Source organism: Gobio gobio, assembly GCF_949357685.1.
Source record: "Gobio gobio genome assembly, chromosome: 11".
NCBI classification, from domain to species: Eukaryota; Metazoa; Chordata; class Actinopteri; order Cypriniformes; family Gobionidae; genus Gobio; species Gobio gobio.
The window spans coordinates 25,143,738-25,169,794 of record NC_137104.1 but is presented as its reverse complement, the minus strand read 5'-3'; the positions used below and the strand labels follow the sequence as shown (position 1 = coordinate 25,169,794).

Sequence of the window (26,057 nt, the reverse complement as noted above, 5' to 3'; positions counted from 1 at the left end):
TGACCAACAACTGTCCCAAACCAATAAAAAAAAAAAAACATGTGATCCACATAATAACAAATCCAGGTGTCGAGAGTGTGTACATGTTCATATGTATGTGTATGTATGCGTATGCACATGTGTTTGCATGTTTATGCTCAATTTAGACTTGGGCACATTGGCAGGATAAACTGTAAGCTCAAAGTACAGTAGCAAAAGAATTAAGACCTGCCCCAAACAGCACGAACATGTCACAAAAAAGTAAAATGTACTTGTATGTATTTATATGTAATTGCATTGTGAATGAGTGAGTTAGTGTGTTCTTTCTTTCTTTCTTTCTTTCTGGAAACAAGTTTCTGCCACCACATATCAAGAGGTAGCCAGGCTGGACCCCGATCATTTTAACAAGAGTTGTTTATTCACGTGACACAATAGAGGCTTTTCAAAATTTGCATCGGGATCACTGTTTCTCTTTTGTGACTACGCGGACGATGCGCGTACAACAGCGCATGCCATGCGCGAATGAATTGAGCGCTTGAAAACAAAAGTCCACTGGATAGTGCGCACGCGTCTTTCCGTGCTCACGGCCAAAGGAATACTTTCAAAGGCTCACGCGTATCTGTGTGCGAGACAGAGCAGAACGTATAAAGTGAAGTACCTGCCACTTTAGCAGTTGTATTTCCAATTTGAGCTTGATCTTAATCAGAAATGCTTGGGAATATGTAGCTTGTGTGGACGCTACCGCACTACTTGATCAACAAAAAAGCTTTGCTACTGAAAAGCTATTTGATTCAGAAAACATGTAAAAAAAAACTTGTAGCGACACTACTGCCAACACTGGTGATCACCCACAGAATCAGACACTATTGCAATTTATATAGCACATTTCCCATTATGAATTATAATACCATTTGGTTCGTTGGTCCGTTTGGTCAGATTGCTTTCACACCTCAAGCGAACCACCCTAGAGTTCGTTTGCAATCGGGCCCTCGTTCAGGCTGTCTCGGAGCGATTGTTTTGGTACCTTAACCTCCGTCAAGGTACAATTCTGCACACCCTAGCGGCTGCTAGTGGGGGGAACGAGGCAGCTTTAATAACTTCTTTTCCCAGATTTGAGACTTTAAATGGCGATCTATATAGGACTAGAAAATCTGATTCAATGATCCATTTGTGTTGCTCAATGCATTTCAGCATGTACACAAGAATCATCACCGCTGCAATCCTCCGCTCCAGCAGCACCACCTAGCGAGCCTATGTAGGTTGACTAATTCCACCTCACCCAAACTGAGCGACAACGCGTCCAGATGTGTAGTCCACCGTGAATGTGCCAGAAGAATACAGGGCGTTTCAGGATATATTCAGTAAGCAGCTGGCTACAAACCTTCCCTTCCCTGACACTTCAAGCTTTTTTTATGTCAAAAAAAAGGACGGAGACATGAGGCTGTGCATTGACTGCAGAGCTTTAAATGACCAGACTGCTAAGTACCGTTATCCTCTTTCACCTGGTTCCAACCGCCCTAGAACAACTGAGAGGCACTTGCATCTTCTCTAAGCTGGACCTATGCAGCGTCTACAACTTGATCCGTATACGGAAGGGCGATGAATGGAAAACAGCCTTTATCACACCCTCTAGACACTATAAATACCGGGTTATGCCATATGGGCTAGCTAACTCACCTTCAGTCTTCCAAGGCTTCATGAACAAGGTATTCCAAGACATGATCCAGAGATTTGTCATTATTTACATCGATGATCCTGTCCCATCATTCGTGTTGCTCAACGCATTTCATCATCCCAACAAGAATCATCACCGCTACAATCCTCTGCTCCAGCAGCACCACCTAGCGAACCTATGCAGGTTGACTCATTCCACCTCACCCAAACTGAGCGACAATGACAAATCCACAACAATCTGTGCTTGTACTGCGGATCTAAAGGTAATCTCATCCCAGACTGTCCTGTTCTTCCTCCTCAACCAGTGGTGAGTGCAGTGACTACTCCTCAATGTTTCCTTACAGTTCAGGCACTCATCGACTCATCTCAAAAGAACTTCTCGATCATCTCCGGATCTAAGCTGGACCTGCGCAGGACCTTCAACTTGATCCGTATTCCGAAGGGCGATGAATGGAAATGGCCTTCATCACACCCTCTAGACACTATGAATACCGGGTTATGCCATATGTGCTAGCTAACTCACCTTCAGTCTTCCAAGGCTTCATGAACGAGGTATTCCGAGACATGGTCCAGAGATTTGTCATTATTTACATTGATGATCCCATAATCTCACTGCTCTGTAATCGGAGTCCTGCTGTCATTGAAGCTTTCAATCAGCTTAAAGAAGCCTTTTGCACTGCTCCCATCCTCAAACGGGTGTGTCCCGACCTACCCTTTATGCAATTCTCCTACAGTGTCAATAATGATAAACTCAGTCATTAATAAATGTAATTGACATATCAAACCGTGAAGGTCATGAATAGTTGTGGGAGGTCTTCAGTGGACCCTTTTCTTGTGCTCTCGCATGTCAAATAACTGGACTACTAACTTAGTTTAGCTTGTTTTTCTGTGTGTGTTAATGCACACACATTTTGATTTTAAAGTTAGCATGAAATGGAATTTGCCATTTGTATGTTCATGAACGAATCATTTGTGTTTTCAAATAAACAAATTAACTTTTTGCTGAACGAGATACAAGAACGAGAGAGTAAAAATTATATGATTTTTCCATAAGTGAAACAGCCTTTCGAACAAGAAAAAAAATGTAGGCTGGGTCTCGATTTTGACAATTGTGATTTGATTGAATTGTTGTTTGCTGATTGCTGCAATCGTTTAATGTCAGGCTGCTGGAGGGGAGGGATTGAATCTCTTCTGTACGGTGGCGAAAGAGCTCAACATGCAGCAACTGAAGAAAAGCTCTCTCGCAGCACATTGAACAACCCTACTGGCCAACCCCCGCGGCAGTGCACACATCATGTACCCCTTTTCCACCAAGGCAGTGCTAGAGCTAATTCAGAGCCAGAGCTAGTCCCAGTTCATAGTTGGTTCGACTGAGGAGCCTTCTAAGAACCGGTTTGCTTTTCCACGGGCTGAGAGCCACAACAGAGCCATGTCTTACGTCACTGTATACGTCTCATCTCTCTCAGCAACGCTAGCGAGGCAGCGGCAATGTTGCCAAGTATGTAGTTTTGCCGCGGGCTGTTTTTTCATGTCCGCAGGATGAAGCGACCCCAATTATGTGATATTTAGCCCCGGGAATGCGAATTTTAGTGCCAAAATACACATGTTTTACCACCAAATGTGATTTTTACTGGGGAATCCCCCCTGGAACACGATTGGGCTTGTTTTGAGTAGCATTTGGGCAGGTTTGTTGTGAAAACCTGGCAACCCTGGGCAGCGGGAAACACAAACACACCAGGCTTGTTCGAGATGCATCGTCACTGCGCAGACCGATCCACGTATGATATAAAAAAAAACGCATGAGTGAATCAAAAGCATAAGGAGTCATATGCTCTCGCTGGACTCGTTATCATACGGTGATCGGTCTCTGCACAGCACCGCTGCGAACAAGCCATCCATCAACAATGCAAACGTTGCGTCTATTCATTCACATGGCTTTACGATCCTACATCGGCATCAAAACACAATGCAAACACAGCGAATCCAACGCATTCATGTAGTTTGCCGTAATTTGTATAGACGGAGATTACAAACGAACAGCAGCTGTTAGCTCCATTAGCTGATATTTCAAAAATGGTGGATCTAAAGTTTGTGTTCATCTTGTTGACCCCGCCCCCAGCGCCTGACGGAATCGGTTCTTACTTCTAGCCCTGTTCTAGCCCAGCAATGTTTTGGTGCTACTTAAGAACCACTTTTCCTGGCTCGGAGCTGGGGCTTTGTGTGTGGAAACACAAAGAACCGATTTGAAACTAGGGTCTGGCTCCGATCTAGCTCATGCTCTGCTTTGGTGGAAAAGGGATAATAGAAGAGATGTTGTTGCAAAAAGGAGGGGCCCAGAGCCAATGCAGCTCTGAAGAAGGGGCATCTGAAGTAACGAAAGAGGGTGAGGACGTAACACAAAGTAAAAGCTAAATGTGAAGTGGCCCTTTCAATGTGTTTGTCATGCATAAACATATATGTCATTACCTTGAGGAACGCCCTGGCTCCATCCTGGCTAAAAGCGCATCCATCCATTTAAAAGTACTCCTCACGGCTCCGGGGGGTTAATAAAGGCTGTCTGAAATGAAGGAATGTGTTTTTGTAAGAAAAATATCCATATTTATAGCCTAAAATAACTAACTTTCGGCAGATGACCGTACGCAAGTTGTATGATGGATTATTTCTGTGCCAAATACACTCCTTCGGTAGCCTGACAAGCCAGACCCACATCAAGATGAGCGCACAACCAACCAGAGCAAAGAAGAAGGTGAAGCCGAGCTAACATTAGTTGATAGACTTTCGCCGTATACGGTCGGCAAAACTTCGAACATATCTTATTTTCTTAAGAATGACTTCAGTGCTGTTCTTTGTTCTTTTCTCAAAGAAAAGCTTAACTCCAAGTCTTCCAGAGTCGCGGCCAAAGCCGATTCAAAAGACCGCTGTTTGTCAGCTTCTTTGTTTACGAGTAGCATGCAGAACCTCCACAACTCTGCCGTGACGTGCCGTCATTATGTTAAGCCTGCCCACCGACTCTACACGCGCTGTGATTGGCCTGACCAGAGTTTGGTTTTTCCAGCTCTCAGGTCTACCGAGAGTTGCTAGACTACACTCGCGGCAAGCAAAAAAAAATTCTGCCGCTAGGGTGCGTCTAGATTTCTAGGCTACTACTTAGGGATTCTAACAAATACGTTTCAGAAAGTTTTTTTCGAGTATGGCCCTGTATTACATCATAAAGGGCGGAATTCCGTGTATGGGCACTTCTCCTGGATGAATGTGCGCGCACATCAATCAGAGTGAGAGCAAGAGCACGGCCATCATTGAGCGTCGTTCGGGTTTCGGAAGAAGTCGGCAGCGCTGGCATTTTGTTTTTAGACCACGAAATCAACAATGTCACTAAAGAAGTGTGTTTTTGGTATCAAGGGAAAGATAACCTTGTTCAGTTGCCAAATAACCCAGCATTAAAGAAACAGTGGATGCAGTTTGTTTTTAAGGAGCAGCAACGGAGTTCTGCAAGTGTGTTTGCCGGTCATGAGTCGAAACCACAGGTGGTGAGTGAAACTGCATCAAATGTCTGTGTTTTGTTGGCAATCGGCGCGCAAGTGCATATAATGTAAACACGAATGTATTGTGAATCAAAAGTTATCCAGGGATAATGCGATGATGTATTGTGTGTGTGTGTGTGCTATGCTCTTAACTCTTTAGCTCCGCCCACTGCACGACACGAGTTCGGCTGTTTCGGAAAGAATCGGTACAGCTTATCTGTCTTTTATAAATTTGATAAAACTAAAGACTCTTCGGAGATATGAAGGAAACAATACTACTCTATAGGTACTCAAGATTAACATGAGATTGGCAGAAACAGTGTGTATTATGTACCCTTTCAATTTAAAGGGATTTGTTATCAGAGGAGACTGTCCAAGTTATGTATTTAAGAAATGTATAGCCTATACAAAGAAAGCACACAGTTAGCTAACAATGTATTATTAATCAATGTAAAAAATAAATTAACAGACAAATGGGCACAAAAAGAATACATGTTGTTAACAATGATTAGGGCATATAGAAAATTGAGCATGGGTGCGTGTTGATGCAGAACGGCGTCATCTGAAGTCCTCGCAGGAGTTGGATTCGTCTCTTCACAAGTGATGGTCATCTGAAGTCTTCATAAGAGGCTGGATCCAGACTGGAGCTGAGTTACCTCGGGATGGGCATATAGAGATAAAACAGAACAGGAAAATATTTAGCATAGCTGCTGTTCAAAGTATTAAGCAAAGACAATCATGTGCACTGATATAACTGGAGTACAAGGTTATGAGATGCATTATGTGAATGCTTGGCTAAAGAAATGCATCTTTTAAACTGGGAGAGTGAGTCTGACCCCCGAACATTATCAGGAAGGCTGTTCCAGAGTTTAGGTGCCAAATATTAAAACTTTCTTCCTCCTTTAGTGGACTTATATAGGTACTACCAGAAGCCCAGAGTCTTGTGATCTCAAAGAGCGTGATGGATTGTAAGGCGACAGAAGATCAGTTAAATACACGGGTGCTAAACCGTTTAGGGCCTTAATAGGTAACTTAATAGGTAAGCAGTGTAGAGATGATAAAATTGGTGTTATGTGATCATATTTTCTTGACCTAGTAAGAACTCTTAACAGCTGAATTTTGGACTAATTTGTTTATTGAGGATGCAGGACAGCCAGCTAGTAATGCATTACAGTAATCTAATCTAGAGGTCATGAATGCATGTTCCGTAGTTTAGCGATGTTTCTGAGGTGGAAGAAGGCTGATTTTGCAACATTTTAAATATGAATTTCAAAAGACAAGTTTCTGTCTAATATAACATCAAGATAGTGAATCAGACGTGTGTGTGTGAGAGAGAGAGAGAGAGAGTTTAGCGATGTTTCTGAGGTGGAAGAAGGCTGATTTTGCAACATTTGAAATAGGAATTTCGAAAGACAAGTTTCTGTCTAATATAACATCAAGTATTTAACTGTAGCGGTAACAGTACATCCTTCTAAGTGCAAATTGTATTCTAAGAGATTCTGTGTACAGGTTTTTGGTCCAATAAGTAATACCTCAGTCTTATCTGAATTTAATAGGAGAAAACTACAGGTCATCCAATATTTTATATCTTTAACACACTCTGTTAGCTTGGATAATTTAGAGATTTCATCTGTTCGTGCTAAAATATATAACTAAGTATCATCGGCATTACAGTGGAAACTAATTTCATGTTTTCTTATAATATTACCAAGTGGCAGCATATATATTGAAAATAACAGAGGGCCTAACACAGATCCTTGCGGCACTCCATAATTTACCGACGTTATCTTAGATTTGTCCCTGTTTAAATAGACAAATTGGTAACGTTTTGATAGATAAACCACTTTAATGCTTGTCCAATACCAGTGTAATTTTGTAGACGATCTAAGGGTATTTTATGATCTATGGTGTCGAATGCGGCACTAAGATCAAGTAAAACTGAGATACAGCCTTGGTCAGCAGAAATGTTTTCTATATTTTAGACAGAAATGGAACATTTTGAAATTAAATATAATAAATTGTACTAGAAAGCACATAAGCCAAAACACTGAGACTCAGTATGAACATTACACGGTGTACTTTGAGAACAACTCATTTGGGCGGCTCAAGAATTACATAAAATTCTAACAGCTTTTGGACACTGAGAACAAAAAATCCTGAACCATCTGTTTACTTCCTAACGGATTTAATCCTCAGTGGGCATGCGTGGATGATACGACATCTGTCACTCACTGCAAGGTTCAGTAAGGGGCACGTGGCCCATTTGAATAGAGACAGATGTTAGTTTTTCAACCCATGATGTCTGAGCTCAACAATAAAGGGGAGCTTGAATGCAGTGACCTCTCTGACTATGAGAGGGAGACCTTGCGGTCAAAGCCTTTGTTAAACCGAACGGCTATATATCTCTCTGTTATAATACATTAGTTGCTGTATTATCCCTAAGGTCCTTCCACATTAGCCCATCTGAACTTTGGAAAATAGTTAAAGACATTAATTGAAAACATATTTTATGAAAAGTATTTCTTTTGAAAAGATGTGAAAATCACAGAAATACACAACATATAAAGTGCAAAAGACAAATATGATTAATTTGTAAATTACAATTATTAATTCAAAAATGCTTTGATGAATGAATAGGAGTGTGCCATTAATTCAGTGTGTGCCACACTGACTCCATTACATATGGTATATTAAATGCAGTATTTGTAATCATTCTCTCCTAAAAGTTTCCATACGATATTGGCACAACTGTTTCAGTTTCAACATTGATCATAAATTTTGAGCAGCAAATCAGCATATTGTAAGGACTTCTGAAGGATCACGTGACACTGAAGACTAGAGTAGTGACTGCTGAAAGTTCAGCTTTGCCATCACAGGAATAAAGTACATTTAAAATATCAGTAGTACATTCAAAACAATATGTGATCACCATGTATTATGGTATTTACCTGGTAAATTCAAATTCTGAAAATACTCTTTCTAGCAACTCTTGTAGTTATTGTGTAGATGAACATGCACGAATAAAAGATAAATTAATAGTCTTTTAATAAGAAATGAGAACATGCAAGAGTATCAGAATCACAACTAGGCCTACTACACATTAAAACATAAACATTACCATACAAAATTTGTTGTATTGTTCATGTTATCCTTGTGGGGATTTCAACCTGAATGCAGGACTCATGCAGACTCCACCACGGGGAAACAAGGTATAAATCACACAGAATGAGTGTGTTGAGAGAGAGAGAGAGAGAGAGAGAGAGAGAGAGAGAGAGATGGTCAGAGGGGGAAGGGCTGGTTTGTGGTGGTAAATACCCGGCTGTAACAACACACAAGCGATCGGAAAGGCCAAAATTCCGCATGTGGATTTCAGTCAGAGGAGCAGACGATCATGCTATTGATTAAGCCTGATGTGTAGTTTTATTTTCACCATTTTATTTGGTCAGGTTTCAGTTAGCGGCATCATGTTGTAGATCAGTGTGTGGCTATATTTGTCTGGATCAGGACTATTTAACACCTTTAAACTCTTGGAATTAGCGCTTTCACGTCGGATATTCGATAGATTAGTGTTGATCTCGCCTCAGGATTTTAAGGACACTGTTTGTGTATGTTTTAAAGGAGCTTGTGAGCTAAACAAAAGCGCTAGCACAACCGGCTAGTGAACACTGGTGCATTTAACGTTATCGTTAGTCTTTTTATTTTAAAATCTATCAATGATGGACATCGGAAATGATTTAGCTGCTTTACTAATTAGATAAATGTGCATTTGGCCTTAGAGGTTCATTAAATGAGTCCATGGGTTTGATATTAGTAGGTTAGATTAGATGTGTAGGTTGACATTAGCATTAGCCCGTTAGCATTGGCGACTCCTTTGTTGGGAAGACTGATTGTGATTTCACTCACTTTGCTTTTTGTTGAGGGAAATTATCATGTTTATTCAGTCTTATTAATGATTTTATTGTTTATACATTATTAAATTTTATCTAAGACGTTCGTTTGGCTTCACCGTCAGTGTTATATCAAGAAAGAAGTAACGTAACGTTAGAAATCCAAAAGAAATGTTGAACAGCTAACGTAGTGTATCTGGTAATACTCCTCTACAGAACATATATTGTGTATAAATACCGATAATAAAACCACAGAGTAGCACATTTTATCATTTAAAGCTATTATGGCCTTCATTTTGAACTTAAACAAGATCTGTTTGCTATGGACACATCTACTCTTCATTTGTATGGGTAAGACACTACTCTACAGTTTATTTATATAAGACATATTTCTTCTATTTCTCTTCTCATACATCTCCCTGTATGAGTTCTTATCCAATTATTATTGGTTATGTTAAAATAGCATTAATGTACTAGTATAATGCAGTATTTCTTGCTTGCTCCGTTATAGACCAGTGGTGTGATATTTCCGTGGTGCTGCTATTCATTCACATACATTGAGGTTTCTCTAATAGTTAAATGAGGTTTGATTTAATTACTGCCATTAAACTCTGGCACTCTTTAAACACGTAGAGTGAATGTGATGACACGGCTTGTGTGTTTGAGATCAGATCCGGGTGAATGAAGGGAACAAAGACCTCTATTGTTTACAGCATGTCTGTCCATCTCTGTGATTGAATCCCATCATCTTAACTGAAAACAAAACAAATTAATCCTTTGCCCTTCATTCTCTCGTTTTATTTCCCCTCCACCTCTCTTTCTTTGCCCTGATCAGGGATTTTCTATCATTCTCATGTTTTGGGGAATTCTGTTTCTTTCCCTTTCCTTTTTTTTCCTCTTTCACTTTTGATTGTTTGAAGGATTCATGCTTTCTAACTTTCCATATAAAACATATCAAGGGTGTCTTAATGTGCAACATTATCTGGAACTGATACAGCTAGTAGAATGTACAATAACTGAATGGCAGCTATAAATTCATAATTGCACATTTCCTGGAAAACATAACATACTGTGATTTGCATGTACTCCTCAACTTATCTTAACTATTTTTTTAAATTGACAACTGACCCCTGGCCTTCCTTATTCTTGCAGTAATACTTGGTCTAACGCATTAACTAACATTAACAGTGAACAATATATTTATAAAACATTTATTAACCATTGTTAATGTTAGTTAATAAGTGTGCTTATTCGTTAGTTCTCAGTGCATTAATTAATTTTAACAGATGCAATTTTTGATTGTAAAAAAATTATTAGTAAATTTTGAGATTAGCTAAGAATAATAAATGCTAGAAGTATTGTTCATTGTTAGTTCATGTTAACTACTGTTAAAAATGAAACCTTATTGGAAAGTGTTACACTTACGGTTGGTGTTGCACTATTTGATTATTTAATAGACAAATCATTGCAACGCTTGATTGTAAACCACATTCTGGTTATTCAAAATCGCTTAAAGGGATAGTTCACCCAAAAATGAAATTATGTTTATCTGCTTACCCCCAGGGCATCCAAGATGTAGGTGTCTTTGTTTCTTCAGTAGAACACAAATTAAGATTTTTAACTCCAACCGTTGCAGTGTGATAGTCGTATAATGCATGTCAATGGGGATATTTTAGAGTATGAGGGCAATGGGAGTAAAAACACATAGACATACGAATCCTTATTAAACCATGCGGCTCGTGGCAACACATTGATGTCTTAAGACACTAAATAATTCTTCTTTGAGAAACCGAACAGTATTTGTTATTTTTTTTTACCTCTTATCAGACGAATGTCATCTAGTTTTCCCAGCACCATAACTTCCGGCAAATAAGGTCAAAATACTTGCGCAATCAAAGATATATATACGTAGATGCCTCATTCGACCAATTTGCGCAGGCACTAATGAGGAATCTATGTATATATCTATGATCGCGCCAGTATTTTGCATGTATTTTGATCTTATTCGCCGGAAGCCATAGAAAAACATGAAATAAATTTTTAAAGATGGATTTTTTTCTTACACAAATGCATCGATTCGCTTCAGAAGGCCTTTATTAACACCCCGGAGCCGCGAGAAGCACGTTATTTGACGGACAGATAATGTGTTTTATGGACTTCAAAAACAGAGCAACTATTACTGCTATTATAATGCTTGGATTAGCCAGAACATTTTTAATATAACTCCGATTTTATTCGTCTGAAAGAAGAATCTCATATACACCTCGGATGACTTGAGGGTGAGTAAATCATGGGCTAATTTTCATTTTTGGGTGAACTATCCCTTTAAGTATCGTAAAGACTGATCCATCTGTTCCAGTTGTCAGATTGGTTGCTGGGAGTCTTACAACTGCCCTATTGATATAGGCAAGCTAAAATATCCATCAGTTGTTGTACATTTGTTCTATAGCAGCGGCCAGGATTACATGCTTGTTTTTGAATGTGGACTGTTTCTCCTTTGCTGAGCATTGCAGTCAGCTGCTGTAAGCAAACAGACACAAGTGAGGGAAACCCCAACACATGATCAGCAAGCTCAAACAACTAGGACTCTTCAGGGCTTACCTTGGGGTTTTTTTTGTGTTCATGCATGCATAAAGAAATGTATTATATTGTAACAGTATGCCTCCAGTATGCTGCAGAAATAGAAGAGAATGCTTTTGGACATGGCCAGCAGAGATTTCATTGCAAAACCCCTCAGTTATTTAAGCCATCTTGTGTAGCTCTTAAATTGCACTGATCAGTTTGTATCAATGTTGGAGTTTGGCACTACAAAGTACCAAAATGCTCAGTAATAATCACTAATTCATATAAAAGATTGCAATGTGTTGTGAAATCAAGACATGAACATTAGGCCTGCATAACCCTTCTTGGCTAATATTTTGACTTGTTCTAACTGATCAAAGCCATGTTTCAACTGCATTGAAGGAAATACCTGTTTAACCACTAAACTTGAAAGCTAATGCTAAAAATGTTACAACCAAATGATTCACTCTGGGATGAAAAACCTGGCTTAGTTTTGATAAGCATGTGGCCACTGGCCAACAAAATAGATTTTATTTTCATCCACTTATAAAAATGAAGAATGGACGGAGTTTCCCTAAAATATGTCACTATAATGAATTAATGATATTGTGAGATGTACATACTGACTGGAAATTTCTTAATTGTGATTAATTTTCCTCTGCTTCCTTTGCGTTTTAAAGTAAAGCATTTTCTTGTCTTCAGAACTACTGTGGGTGTTTGAACCAAATTTAATTTTGTCGCTTGAAATGTGGGAAGCATTCTGGGTCAGTCTGTTGCACACCAATGTGATATTTTAAAATTGGTTTGATTCCACATTGTTCCTAGTGGATACAATTGAAACCCTTGGTTTTCAAAGCTCTGCTGCACACCAGATTAGGTTTGAAGGATCATGTCTTTGCACCCTTTAGGTTTTCATCTTCTGCAGCATATGCATCTTATTCAGTGGAAAATATATTTTTTTTTCTTCTGTTTTTACAGGAAATGCAGTTTCTTCAGAGCACAGCGAGAATGTATACGTATCAGGGATGTCGAACGGTAAAGTCTTGAGTTCTGTTTTGGATCACACACCCAGGTTATAGATTTGATTAATCTTCAGAGCAAAATAGACACTTAATCAGATTAAACACTGTGTGGGTGACTGATATCCAAAGCATTGTTTCAGAGTCCTCAAACAAGGGGCTGTATGTGTTTTAGCAGATCACTATAATTTTTTTTAAAGGAATGTAAGGTATATAAAGGCTCCTGATATTTAGCCCAGATAAGTCTGCAACCCACATGTTCCCACTTGCCCGGCTATTTTTTAACTGAAAGGTTACTTGTTGCTACTCTTTCATCCACCCCTTTTCATTAGCAGGCAAGCTGTATTTTTAGCGTTGTTTTGATGGTGAATTCTGGAACCCAAATTATTAGGTTACATTGAAAATGTGTTTAACAGTTCACTGTTTTGGTGTTGAAGAAATCATATACACATTTCATTCACCACTAAAAAATGACTAAAATGGTTTAAGATAACTAAAAAAGAACTTTTATCCTTTTCTTTTTAATCTTTAAAACCAATTATGAAATGTTCTGTCTGCTTTACATGAGAGCTTTTTGTGTAGAGCATATGCAATGTAGCATGTCCAAATAAGTAATTTACAAGGTTGCATTTTGGTTAAGATGCAGTGAAGTAAGAAGGACAGCTCACTGGGTTTTGGACAGTGCTATTTTGTATTAATCACTCATTATGTGTTGAAATGTGTGTGTGCATGGTCCTAATATTTTCGTTTGTCTGGTCTTCTCCAGCCTGTGGAGATGTAGCAGAGCAGATAAGGGCATCCAGTGGAGTGATAACCAGCCCTGGCTGGCCCTTTGAATATCCTTCTCGCATCAACTGCAGCTGGAACATCAGGGCCAACCCTGGAGAGATCATCACCATCAGGTAACACCTCACCACAATACTGCAATATTCGCCATTCCATGATCAAGAGCAGATCAAGAATAAAGATGGTGCTCACAGTTTGCCTAAATTACAGGCTACAGGACATAGTCTCTGTAAATTCCTGCAGTGGTGGTGAAGTCTGGTCCTCTGCACCAATTCAAGCTATTTTCAGGATTGCTGGAGCAATCTGCCTCTTTAGATACAGATGAAATGTAGTGGTTGACTGATATATCGGCTGATATTTGGCTTTTTATATATATATATATATATATATATATATATATATATATATATATATATATATATATATATATATATATATATATATATATATATATATATATATATATATATATATATATATATATATATATATATATATATATATAAAATATTAGGGATGCAACAATACAGTTAGTCCACGGTTCAATACATACCTCGGTTTTTAGCCACGGTTTTCGGTTCGGTTCGGTTCTGATGGCTTGTCACATACATTTTTTGTTATTCTATTCTAAGGCGACAGGAACCGCAAGAGGTTAAAGAGAAAAAATACTATTTTTTTTATTGCAATACTCTTTCTTTATTTTACTTAAAAGAATTGAAAAACCTTACTTAAACTTAAAACTTTACTTAAAAAAAACCCTTGTACACATTCCTAGTGTATTGGATAATATAAAATAAATATATATAAAGATTTACACTGGCAGCTCAGATCAGTACAGCAGCATTTAAGTAGGAAATTGAATGAATGAATGTAAAATTAAAACACTACATAGACTTCACTATAAAATATACATTGATTCTTAGCTATAGTTTTTCAGTCAAGAGCAGTGAGTAATTTTCTCTTTGTCTTTTGTTGTTGTATTAACATTAAAGGGATATTTCACTCAAAACTGAAAATTCTGTCATTGAGAAATGAATACAGGTTTGAAACAATATTAGAGTGAGTAAATAATGACATCATTTTATAGGTGAACTGTCCCTTTAAGGACCGCGTGTTCACTGGCTGCGCTGCTGTCAGTTTAACCTCTTAACCTGCGCCCCATTTTTGAGAATTCTTTGAAAACGATATACCCAAATAAAAATGTCTGCAGCTCTTAAACCCTATGGTCTATATTCATAAACCTGGTCTTATTTTAAACTAGACACTTGCACAATCGAGGCAGTGTCGCATCGTCACTAAAGTTTATCATTTGCATTTATTTTTGAGTCTTTCCAGTGTTCAAACCGCTCAGCACTCGCGCGCACAGTCTGGAGAGACGAGTGAACGTTTGTGCAACTGCATGTATCCGTGTTCGCTCTTAAAGTGACAGCTGTCGAATAAACTGCTGCTTGATGAACCTTTATGACACTCGCTGCTCTTGAATGACACATTTTTGCAACCTTAATTGTAAGGATTAATCTAATTTAATTTATTCAGGGAAGACCAATATTAATTTACATTTGATTTCTTATTAAATGTCTTTAGTATTTCTTACCTCAATACTAATGTTAGACCTACCTGAAAATTTGTTTTTAAAAACAAAAATGCACTGCATGATCAAATATTTAGGTGAGATAACTATATACATTTATTATATACATGTATTTGGGTAAGATGGCCTACAGTAGCCTTAAGTTATCTCATTTTCTAAAATTAACACTTTGTGGTTCTTCAAGATCTTGACTCAGTTAATTTAGAGTTAGTTTCATTTCTACAAATGGTGCAAACTCTGCAAGATTATAGATAAAAGATTGCCATTCCCCTGCCATTCTGTGATCGGCAGTGATCGGCAATCGGCAGATCATGATCTTGGTGATCGGTGATCGGCCCCAAAAATGCTGATCGGAGCATCTCTAGAAACCGGGGACATTTCCTATTTGAGTGGTCATAAAATATTATCTTTCAATTAAAAACTGGGACAATAAATGTGTTGTTGTTGTTTTTGTTGTTGTGGGCTCCCTATATTATTATTAACATGAATAATTATTATGATTTAGTTTTTATTATTAGGATTTTTGGTTTGGATTTAATACAATTTAACGCACTCGCAAAACAAACAAACAATGGAGACAGTTAATAATAGCTATTGTAAATAACAAGCTGTTCAAAACAATTATAACATGACTTAACAAAAACGCATTACAAAAATAAAACAACATAAATATGATAAATAAAACTATTTAACAAATATTTTATAATTGTATTTAATATTACAATTTTCACAAGTTTATACTATATAAATTACTTTTTTTTTTTACTTCAAATATTTTGTTATTTGTGCTTGAAAATAACTTACTATCCTTAATTGGTCTTGTTATTTTGTATTTTAGGCTTATTTTAAGCAGAAAGTATGTGTATTCTGCACATGTATTTGTTGCAAGTGTAATTGTTTAGTTTTTTTTTATAGTTAAGATGGTAATCACTGCTTTGTGACTGCGGAACTTCTGGGGACAACAATTCCGCACACTGTTGAGCCTCTGTTATAAAGCACATATAAACAGTATTACTTTAATTTAACATGAATAGTTAGTATGTTACTACCTTGAAAGCGATAACGAGGTTTCTTTTGATATTTGATAATGGCGCTCTGCTCTCAGTTATGTTCTTCATGCAGAAGTAGTGGCCCACAGCGCCATCTGCTGGTGAAAATAATCACTACACGATTGCTCCTATAACCAGCAGGCTGCTGTATGTTGGTTGGGTGCTTTTTTGTTGCAATATATCTGCATTTCTGGGGACAGCTCCAGTCGGGGACAGAACACCAAAAACCGTGACTGTCCTCGGAAAACGGGGACGTCTGGTCACCCTACATTACAAATATAGGTAAAAGTTATTCTGTCTAGAACAGCTCATCTTTTGTTGTTTGATTAACGTTATCATCAAGACGGCATCAAGGAAATCTGCCGTCAACGACATTACCGACTCTGTTTACGAGAGTAATATCACATTGTGTGAATAGCCGCTTGACGTGATGTGTTCCACTTTCACTGAGCGTGTCACACGAGAGGGGTTCATCAGGCGCGCCATCATGTGGTTGGATCATTTTCTTTTGCTAACATTTTTATACAAAACCGTGTTTTATCGATTTAAGAATAATAAAATTGTGCTAAAACATTACATTCGAATTAATCGGAAAAATCGCCCAGTGTTTACTTCCTTTTTATTAATATTTTTTTAATACGATTTCTTTATTTGTGAAAAATTCTGTAATAGGGTTACAGAATCAAGACATTATATATCGGCTATAAAAAAAAAACAATATTGGTCAGCCACTAATGAAAAACATTGGACGTCTGTTAGTTTTTATCCTTGTCATAATTTTTTTACATTTTTTTTACAACAGAGATCTTTAAAGCAATGCAGTGTCTCTTTGAATCCGCATTAAAAATACAGTCTTATCACCATAATTCAAAGGAATGACTTTTAATATACATTATTTATTTTTTCAGTTACTGCCACCTCAAACAAACTCCCTTTGAAATGGTTCTTTATTTCTATATTTATATTCTGCACTTGCTCTATTCTTGTACAGCCTGTTTGCCTCAACTAGAGCATTTGTTTGCGTCTTTATCCGAGAATGGTGTCCATGGTTACTGGCACAGAAATAGACCCATTTGGTATTTTTTTCCACAGGATGTGATTTTTGTGGTAAACACAGCAACTCACTAATTCTGCCAATGGGGGCTGTCTTCTAACGTTGATTGGACCAGTTTTCAGCGAGACGTGTCCCACATATACCACCTCCTTTTTTTTTATATGCCTTTAGTTTGCTTTTCCCAGCATCATGGTTCTTAATTGGTACTATTACTTTACCAAGACGTAATCCTGTGTCTTATGTCAGTTAACTCATTACATTATTAATGAGCGGTTTGTCTTCTTGAGTACAGGGATGCTGTTTGTTGTATACTATTGTGCACATTTAAGTTCCTGTACTTAAAATTGGCTGTACTTTTAGTTTTCAGGACTTTGAAATTCAGAGCTCGCACCGATGTGGTTTAGACTGGATCTCCATTGGCACCTACAAGAACCTGGATGGGTACCGGGCCTGCGGCTCGTCTATTCCGGCCCCATACATCTCCTCTCAGGATCACGTGTGGATCAAGTTCCATTCTGATGACAGCATGACTGGAAAGGGCTTCAGGCTCTCTTACATAACAGGTAGACTTGCTATTTATATCCCTTTAGATACGGCTGCATCATAGAGGATGCAATTACTTAGATGTCTTAAACAATGTGTGGCACTGCCATGCAACACTCGTAAATGTACTCTCTGCGCATTTACAATGCAGGTTTTGATGTCCAATTTCGATTTTGTTGACTATATCATATCTTTTTTGATGACCTGCTTACATCTTTTTAAAGGGTTAGTTCACCCGAAAATTTAAATTAGCCCATGATTTACTCACCCTCAAGTCATCCTAGGTGTAAATTACATTCTTCTTTCAGATGAACACAATCAGAGTTCTATTAAAAAATGTCCTGGCTCTTCCGGACAGAAACGACAATTCACTGCCATTATAAAGCTTGGAAGAGCCAGGACATTTTTTATATAATGCTGATTGTGTTCGTCTGAAAGAAGAATGTCATAAATACCTAGGATGACTTGAGGGTGAGTAAATCATGGAGTAATTAATTTTTTTGGGTGAACTATCCCTTTAAAAGTGACCCATATCCAATATATGCATTTACACTATACACTTGGTGAAACAACTTCCAGGTAGACCTACTGACCTGGAAAAGCATTTTCTTTTGGCACCAACTTTAAAGCTCAGCAAAACATGGGTCTCTTAAGGCGGAAAAAAAAAGAGAGGGAGGGAGCCCTTGTTGCAACCTGGCCGAATATAGCCACTCTCGCTTTTTCAATGACGTGCGACTCGCATTAACGGGGGAATATCCAATCTATCCATTTACATGGCAGACACAAATGCATGTATCCGATTCATATCAGATTAATTTCCACATATGAATGAGGCCTCAAACCACATTTGTGGGTTATATACGATCTATGCCACATGAGAGGAAAAAAAATCTGAATTGGGTCAGTTCAGCCATGTAATGTAAATGCAGCCAAATTGTATTTGGTTACTGAAAAATGGCCTGCTATTCAAGAACCCATTAACATGGCTTCGTTCTTGAATCAGTTTTTTTTTTTGCTAAGGCAAGCACCACTATTGTCCTTTGCTCTGGGGTTTTGAAAAACTCCTAACCTATCATTTTCTCTCGGCCAATGATGAAATGGGATTAGAGCTCACAGACTTGCATTGAATAAGGGAAATGAGTCTAGAGACCAGAATATAACATATTCATACTTCATGCTGACTATAGCTATAGCTGAAACAAATCTACCAAAATGCATAAATCAAACATTACTGCTAATGCTTATGTCTATCCAAAAGGCTAATATCTGTTTGTAATTAATAGGGAAATCGGAAGAAGCCAGTTGCAAGCCTGACCAATTCCACTGTGCTAATGGGAAGTGTATCCCGGAGTCATGGAAGTGTAACACCATGGATGAATGTGGCGATAACTCAGACGAGGAGCTGTGTGTACAGCCAAACCCCTCCGCATTCTTCTCCTTCCAGCCCTGCGCCTTTAATCAGTTCCCTTGTCTCTCGCGCTACACCCGTGTTTACACCTGTCTGCCAGAGTCTCTCAAATGCGACGGTAGCATTGACTGTCAAGACCTGGGTGATGAGATCGACTGTGACGTGCCCACCTGTGGCGAATGGTTGCGCAATTTCTACGGTACTTTCAGCTCACCCAACTATCCTGACTTCTATCCGCCGGGTAGCAACTGCACCTGGCTGATCGACACTGGTGACCACCGCAAGGTTATCTTGCGCTTTATGGACTTCAAGCTGGATGGCACCGGTTACGGCGATTATGTTAAAGTCTACGATGGATTAGAGGAGAACCCCAGGCGTCTGTTGCGTGTGTTGACGGCATTTGACTCTCGAGCCCCTGTAGCGGTGGTGTCATCTTCAGGGCAGCTTCGGATACACTTTTATGCTGACAAAATCAATGCGGCTCGAGGCTTTAATGTTACGTATCAAGTAGATGGCTTCTGCTTGCCATGGGAAATCCCATGTGGAGGGAACTGGGGTTGCTACACTGAACAACAGCGTTGTGACGGCTACTGGCATTGTCCCAATGGCAGGGATGAGCTCAACTGTAGCAACTGCCAGGAAGATGAGTTCCCATGCTCACGAAACGGTGCCTGCTACCCACGTTCTGACCGCTGCAACTACCAGAACCGTTGCCCAAACGGCTCCGATGAGAAGAACTGCTTTTTCTGCCAACCTGGAAACTTCCACTGCAAGAACAACCGCTGTGTTTTTGAAAGCTGGGTGTGTGATGCACAAGATGACTGTGGGGATGGGAGTGATGAAGAGAGCTGCCCGGTAATTGTACCCACACGGGTAATTACCGCCGCTGTAATCGGGAGTCTGATCTGCGGCCTGCTGCTGGTCATTGCTCTGGGCTGCACCTGCAAACTGTACTCACTCAGGATGTTTGAGCGCAGGTAAATGAAGCATTTTGTTGGGTATATGGCCAGACTAAAACGGGGGAAATTATGTGGCAGCTTATCAGTGTATGCTTCTGTGACTGTTCTTTTGTCAACTACCAATTAATGGGTTGGTTGTTCATCCAGGTCATTTGAGACTCAGCTGTCTAGAGTGGAAGCTGAGTTACTGAGAAGAGAAGCTCCTCCCTCATATGGGCAGCTGATTGCTCAAGGACTGATCCCCCCAGTGGAAGATTTTCCTGTCTGCTCTGGAAATCAGGTAAGAAGACCACATAATGATGTACTTAAAGGGTTAGTTCACCCAAAAATGAAAATTCTGTCATTAATTACTTACCATCATGTCGTTCGACACCCGTAAGACCTCCGTTCATCTTCAGAACACAAATGAAGACCCTTAAAAAAGGTACCAAAGACGTCGTTACAAAGTCCATCTCACTACAGTGGTTCTACAATAACTTTATGGAGTGACGAGAATAGTTTTTGTGCGCAAAAAAACCCTAAATAACGACTTGTATAGTGATGACGATTTCAAAACACGGCATCATGAAGCTTCGAAGCGTTATGAATCAGTGAGTCGAATCATGATTTGGATCGCGTGTCAAACCGTCAAACTGCTGAAATTTGGCGATCCAAACTGCTGAATCGACTCACTGATCCATCATAAAAGTGCTCCACACGGCGCTGGGAGGTTATGCTGCCTTTACGTGCTATCGGAAATGTCTCACTTCAGAAGTCATGATTACGAAGTGCTTTGTGGTCGGAATGAACCGGAATCATTGAGGACACCAGTTTTATTATTGCCTATTTTTGTGAAATCTTATTAAAACCAACATTTATATGTAGTGTCACATGCACTGACAACCATATAAACATCCACAATGCTATCCTGATAGTCTGCTTTCTGCCGATTCTGTAATTTCGGTCAAATGCAGCCTATTTTTACTGTGTATAAAACATACAATACACTTCAAATGATTACTCGTATAAGTAAATAGGCACTACATGAATGACAAGACATGACGATCTAGCTGTTTTGGGGGAAAAACTAATAAATCATACCCGTCACATCAGTAGTTCTCCCCGCCACCATGTTTAAAGTTTATGGCAGTGTTAATTTTGACAGCAAATTTTGATTTAGTTTTAGTCATATTTTAGTCACCTGAATTGTTTTAAGTTTTAGTCGACTAAATCTACAGTAGAATTAGTCTCCTAAAATCTAATGAGTTTTGTTAAATTGTGATACATTAAGCATTTAAGCATTAAATAACCGACTGTCACTTGAACTGACATTTTGACATTAAAAATACACAAAAGAGAGCTCAATTCACTTTTTTGTTAGTTTTTTAAAAAAACATCTATATAGTTTTTATAACTTTGTATTTCTGTTTTAGTTAGTAGGCCATGTCAGGTTAAGCTAAAGCTTCAAATAAGTTTTAAAAATGTTTATTTCTTTTTTTTAAATTTCAGTTAACATTTATTTTCAAGTAATTAAGTTTTTTTATGGTTTTGGTTAACTATTATAACCCTTTATTGAATATGTGTCAAATACTGGTCTTTCCTCCTGACTATGAAATAAATGGGAAAGAAATGAAATAGTTTATTGTGTAAGCAAAAACGAATATATGATGCGTGACTTTTAATTATAAACAAGCTCGAAATACACATTAACTCTTATTTTGAAATGTCTGTGCCTTACTATTGCAGTTGCAGGAGCTCATTCAAGTTCAGGAGATAAAATATGCATTGTTAGAACCGTCTAAAACATATTGCTATATAAACATTGTAAAGTAAACATTGTCTTTATTCATCAGCATTAGTTCATAAACAATTGCCTGGCATAAATGTGTGCTATTCATTGAGTGTGAGCCGCTTTGGAGCACTATTGGGGATGCGTGAGCCTGTAGAGCGTGCAACAGCGCCGTGTTCACCAGCAGTTAGATCAGCACGTTCAAATCAAATGTGCGCATCTGTTACACAGGACATCAGTTCTGACTGGATCTCGTTCCTTCCTAACATTTTCGTCTCGTTTTTATTTGTTGACAGTAAGTTTTGTCATCCAACACTAGTTTTTTATTTGGTTATCGTCTCGATTTCGTCAGTGAAAAAAGGTTGTTGACGAAAATTTTAAAAATTAACACTGGTTTATAGCATGCCCGTCTGGGGAATTTGGGTATCAACATTATTTCCGAACTTCCCAGTGGTAAACATGACATTAGAGGGCGTTCATGTGCAATTTTTACCTAGGAAACTCGTATTTACGATAATTCCTAAAGCATGTGAAAGCATCGTTAATAAAGGCCTTCCAAAGCGATGCACTTTGTAAAAGAAAAATATCCATATTTAAAACTTTACAAACTAATCCCCTAACTGTCGAACACATGTTCACAAGAGACTGGCATTCCAGCGTATGACGTAGGCGATCGTGGAAGCGATGGAGCAAAACAAAACTTGGTTATAGCATATTCTCACTGGAGTGTCCTACGTCATACACTGGAACGCCAGTCTCTTGTGAACGCATGTACGACAGTTAGCACACACTGCAGTTCTGTCGTCTGTCGCTTTAATGCTCTAGCTCGGCGGATTCTGAATTTTTTTTTTTTTTTCATCAACTGGAAAGAAACATTCTGAAAGTGATTCCAAATAATATGGTTGGACTTATGGTTGTTCCCCCTCCATGTTTTGGCAGAAACTACAATGTCAAGTCCAAAATTTTAGGAGATTTGTTTTACATCATGAGGACATCTTTTCTTTGATGTCACTAACCCACTCAGCAATGTCTCCATTTTATTTGATGTACTGGGTAAATCTTACCAAACAAAATAAATTTTTATGAGCCAAGCCTACTCTATAATTTCATAAATTGGCACAAGGGTGCTATTTGACTGATCTCAAGACGTTCCCAGACAATGGAATGCTTGACTTACATGTTATGGATGACATTAAGTAACACAAACTGTTGTTCTTACTTTCAGGCATCTGTTTTAGAAAACCTAAGACTGGCAGTTCGTTCTCAGCTGGGATTCACCTCAATTCGACTCCCCACCACAGGGCGCCATGGCAACATCTGGAGGCGTCTGTTCAATTTCACACGTTCACGGCGGTCTGGTTCGCTTGCACTGGTGTCTGCGGACACTGAAGACGGTTCTGCTGGCAATGCCTCCGCACGTGAGCCGGAGAGGCTTGGCTCTCACCGTGGACTCTTGCCCTTGGACTCCGATGACACAGACACTGAAAGTGACCACCATCCCCGCAGGGATGTCCCTGGAGCTGTTGGTGGCCTGATGGCTCCATTACCACAGAAAACTCCCCCTACAACAGCCGTGGAAGCCATCGTCTCGGTCTCTGCCAGCTCCGCTCCACTGGTCAGCCGAGAGAGCAGCATCTCTGAGAGTATCTCAGAAAGTTCTGGAGTATCTGGACCTCCGTGTGCTACTACTACCACTTCTGCAAGGAGCCCCTTCAGCAGTGCTTTAAGCCGGGTCACCCGCAGCCTGCGCTGGATTCGTTTCTCTCTAGGCCGCTCTGGGGATGGCGGGTCAAGTGGCATTGGGCAAAATCACAGCCCTCTGCGGCAACTGGAGCAAGGGAGTGCGGGCTGTACTGGTGTTGGCATTAGGGGCGAGGATGAGGATGATGTAGAGCTCCTCATTCCTGTATCAGACGCCGGCTCCATGGACGGTGATGAGAGCTCCAGGCCCCTTCTGGAACAAGGCCTGGAGCAGGCTTTTGTGCCCCACCTAGCCCCCGCTGCCGTCTCTCTCAGAGGTCGGCTGGTGGGTAGGGACGGCCCCTGTGAACACTGTGGAATTGTCCACACGGCGCAGATCCCAGACGCTTGTCTGGAGGCGACAGCGAAAACAGAAACTAGTGATGATGAGTCACTGCTGCTTTGTTAAGACTCAAAAGAACTGCCCATATGACTCTAAAATGCCCCTGCTCACAGCTTGCTATTTCTGTTTTCGCCCCCTAGTGGAGCGGAGGTTGAATGAAACGACGAGCTTCAGAAATCAGGTACTTTTAAAGACCAGTCTGTAAAAATCATACAGAGTACGAGAACTCCCCAATCCCACTGTCCCTTCCACTGTGCAATATTAGCATTCGTTGAGATGTTTACCAGGTCAAAGTCTATTTTTCTGAAGAGTCGAATTAAGCTCACGTTGAATAGAAAGTGAGCCACTCTGCAGTTCTCAGTATGAGAGAGCAGCATAAACAAATGCATCTATCCTGGACAGTGCGGAACAACGAAAGACTGAACACATCCAAGCGCTCTGAGAGATTTGTTACCTAACCTTTAATTTATTTGTACATTTGATGTCAGACATTTGTTTTATTAAAAGAATGGTTGACCCCAAAATGAAATGTCTACTCACTCACCCTCATGTTGTTACATACATACTATTTGTGGAGTTATTTTGAATAATGTCCTCAAAGCTTTTTCCTATACAGTGAATAGGGATGGGATGTCAAGCATCTAAAATGACGATAAAACCGCACCTGCACATATGGCGCATCAAGGTACACGGTGTTAGATTTGGCATCAAATGTCATTGGTTCTGGTGTATTGGGTGAGGGCGATTTTTCAGTGATTAACGCTAAAGACATATGGACTTATTTCAGGGTTCTTATTGTATGGAAAAAGAGCGGCTCGGACATTCTGCAAAGTAAGGTTTTTGTGTGTTTTTTTTGAGGGGTAAAAAAATACTCCAATCAAAGTGGTTTTGTATTTCATAGGAGAAAGTCAGATGGGTGTGGAACAGACGAGCAAATAACAATTTTCATAAATTAAACATTTTCTTTTAATTGCTTGCAAAAAATTGGGATATCAACCAAAATTTGGTACATTTGTTCTTTTCAGTGCGAGTTTTGGTCCCTGCTGCAGTGGTACTACTAAGTGCGTTTCATGCGAATATGAGCGAGGGACATTTATTTATAACGGAGTATAATCTGCGAGGGAGCTACTATTTTTAAAGGATGTTGCATTGTATAACAGCCACTTTTGTTTGTTGTATTTATTTTTTTGTTTGTTCTGGTTAACCTTTTGGTAACATTACTGTTTTGGTACTGAGAATTGTGTGAGTGTGTATATTTATTATTGGTTTTCATTTCAATAGTGTTTACTTGAAAAGCATGTCCAGCTGTCTTGAGCTTATTTTTTTCCATTTCATAATGCGGTGTCAATATATCTATATAATTATATACACACACACACACACATACATGAACATGCAAAAAATCTATATATATAAATATATATATATATATATATATATAAAAAGAAAAATGTTTACTGCACCAAGAGAATAAAAGTGTTCATCCCACTTGTTTGACGACTACTACTTCTTTTTTTTTTGTTTCCTGAAGCGAGCAATAATGGTCATTGGATTTTGTTTTGTATTGGATTTGATTTTTGTTTTGTACAAAGAGGAAGCATTCTAAAAGTCATCTGTGGACTGCAGAAAAGGAACTAAATCAGTGTGTACTGATGCCTGGCCTAGACACTGAAACAAGTACAGGGAAGAAAATGTTGAGCCGACCAAAGATAGAGAGAGACATGATTAAATACATTTTTGATGCCGTTTCCACTTAGTGGAGCCAAAAGACAGTTACATTTTCTCTTGTATAGTCAAGGATTTATTCTGATTAAAAAGCTAAACACCGCTGTAGATCTATATGACCCCACGCCAACCAGTATCTACAGTACATCCGGAAAGTGCACAAGTGGCAACCTAACGTGTTACCACGCTTGAATTCACTGAGCTCCCGAGAGCGACCCATTCTTTCACAAATGTTTGTAGAATTGTAGAAGCAGTCGGCATGCCTAGGTGCTATTTTTTTTGTACACCTGTGGCTATGAAAGTGATTGGAACACCTGAATTCAATGATTTGGAGGGGTGTACCAATACTTTTGGCAATATAGTGTGTGTATGTATGTATATATTATATATTTATTTATATATATATATATATACACACACAAACAATGCTGGAAATTGCTGAAATTCAT

General features: G+C 39.1%; 1 protein-coding gene across 1 annotated transcript; it reads left to right on the top strand.

The window, feature by feature from the left end:
• The first annotated feature begins 8,434 nt into the window (after positions 1-8,434).
• Positions 8,435-24,861, top strand: lrp12 (low density lipoprotein receptor-related protein 12). Its single transcript, XM_079829522.1, has 7 exons — positions 8,435-9,412; positions 12,602-12,658; positions 13,409-13,544; positions 17,483-17,685; positions 18,949-20,050; positions 20,180-20,312; positions 23,026-24,861. Exons 1-7 carry the CDS (start codon positions 9,346-9,348, stop codon positions 23,947-23,949), a joined length of 2,622 nt encoding a protein of 873 aa, XP_079685648.1. The 5' UTR covers positions 8,435-9,345; the 3' UTR covers positions 23,950-24,861.
• Positions 24,862-26,057: the final 1,196 nt, after the last annotated feature.

Coding starts and splice junctions, on each gene's coding strand:
- lrp12 (XM_079829522.1), top strand. CDS start 9,346: ATGGCCTTCATTTTGAACTTAAACAAGATCTGTTTGCTATGGACACAT. Junction 12,659..13,408: donor CGTATCAGGGATGTCGAACG/GTAAAGTCTTGA, acceptor GGTCTTCTCCAG/CCTGTGGAGATGTAGCAGAG. Junction 17,686..18,948: donor CAGGCTCTCTTACATAACAG/GTAGACTTGCTA, acceptor TGTAATTAATAG/GGAAATCGGAAGAAGCCAGT.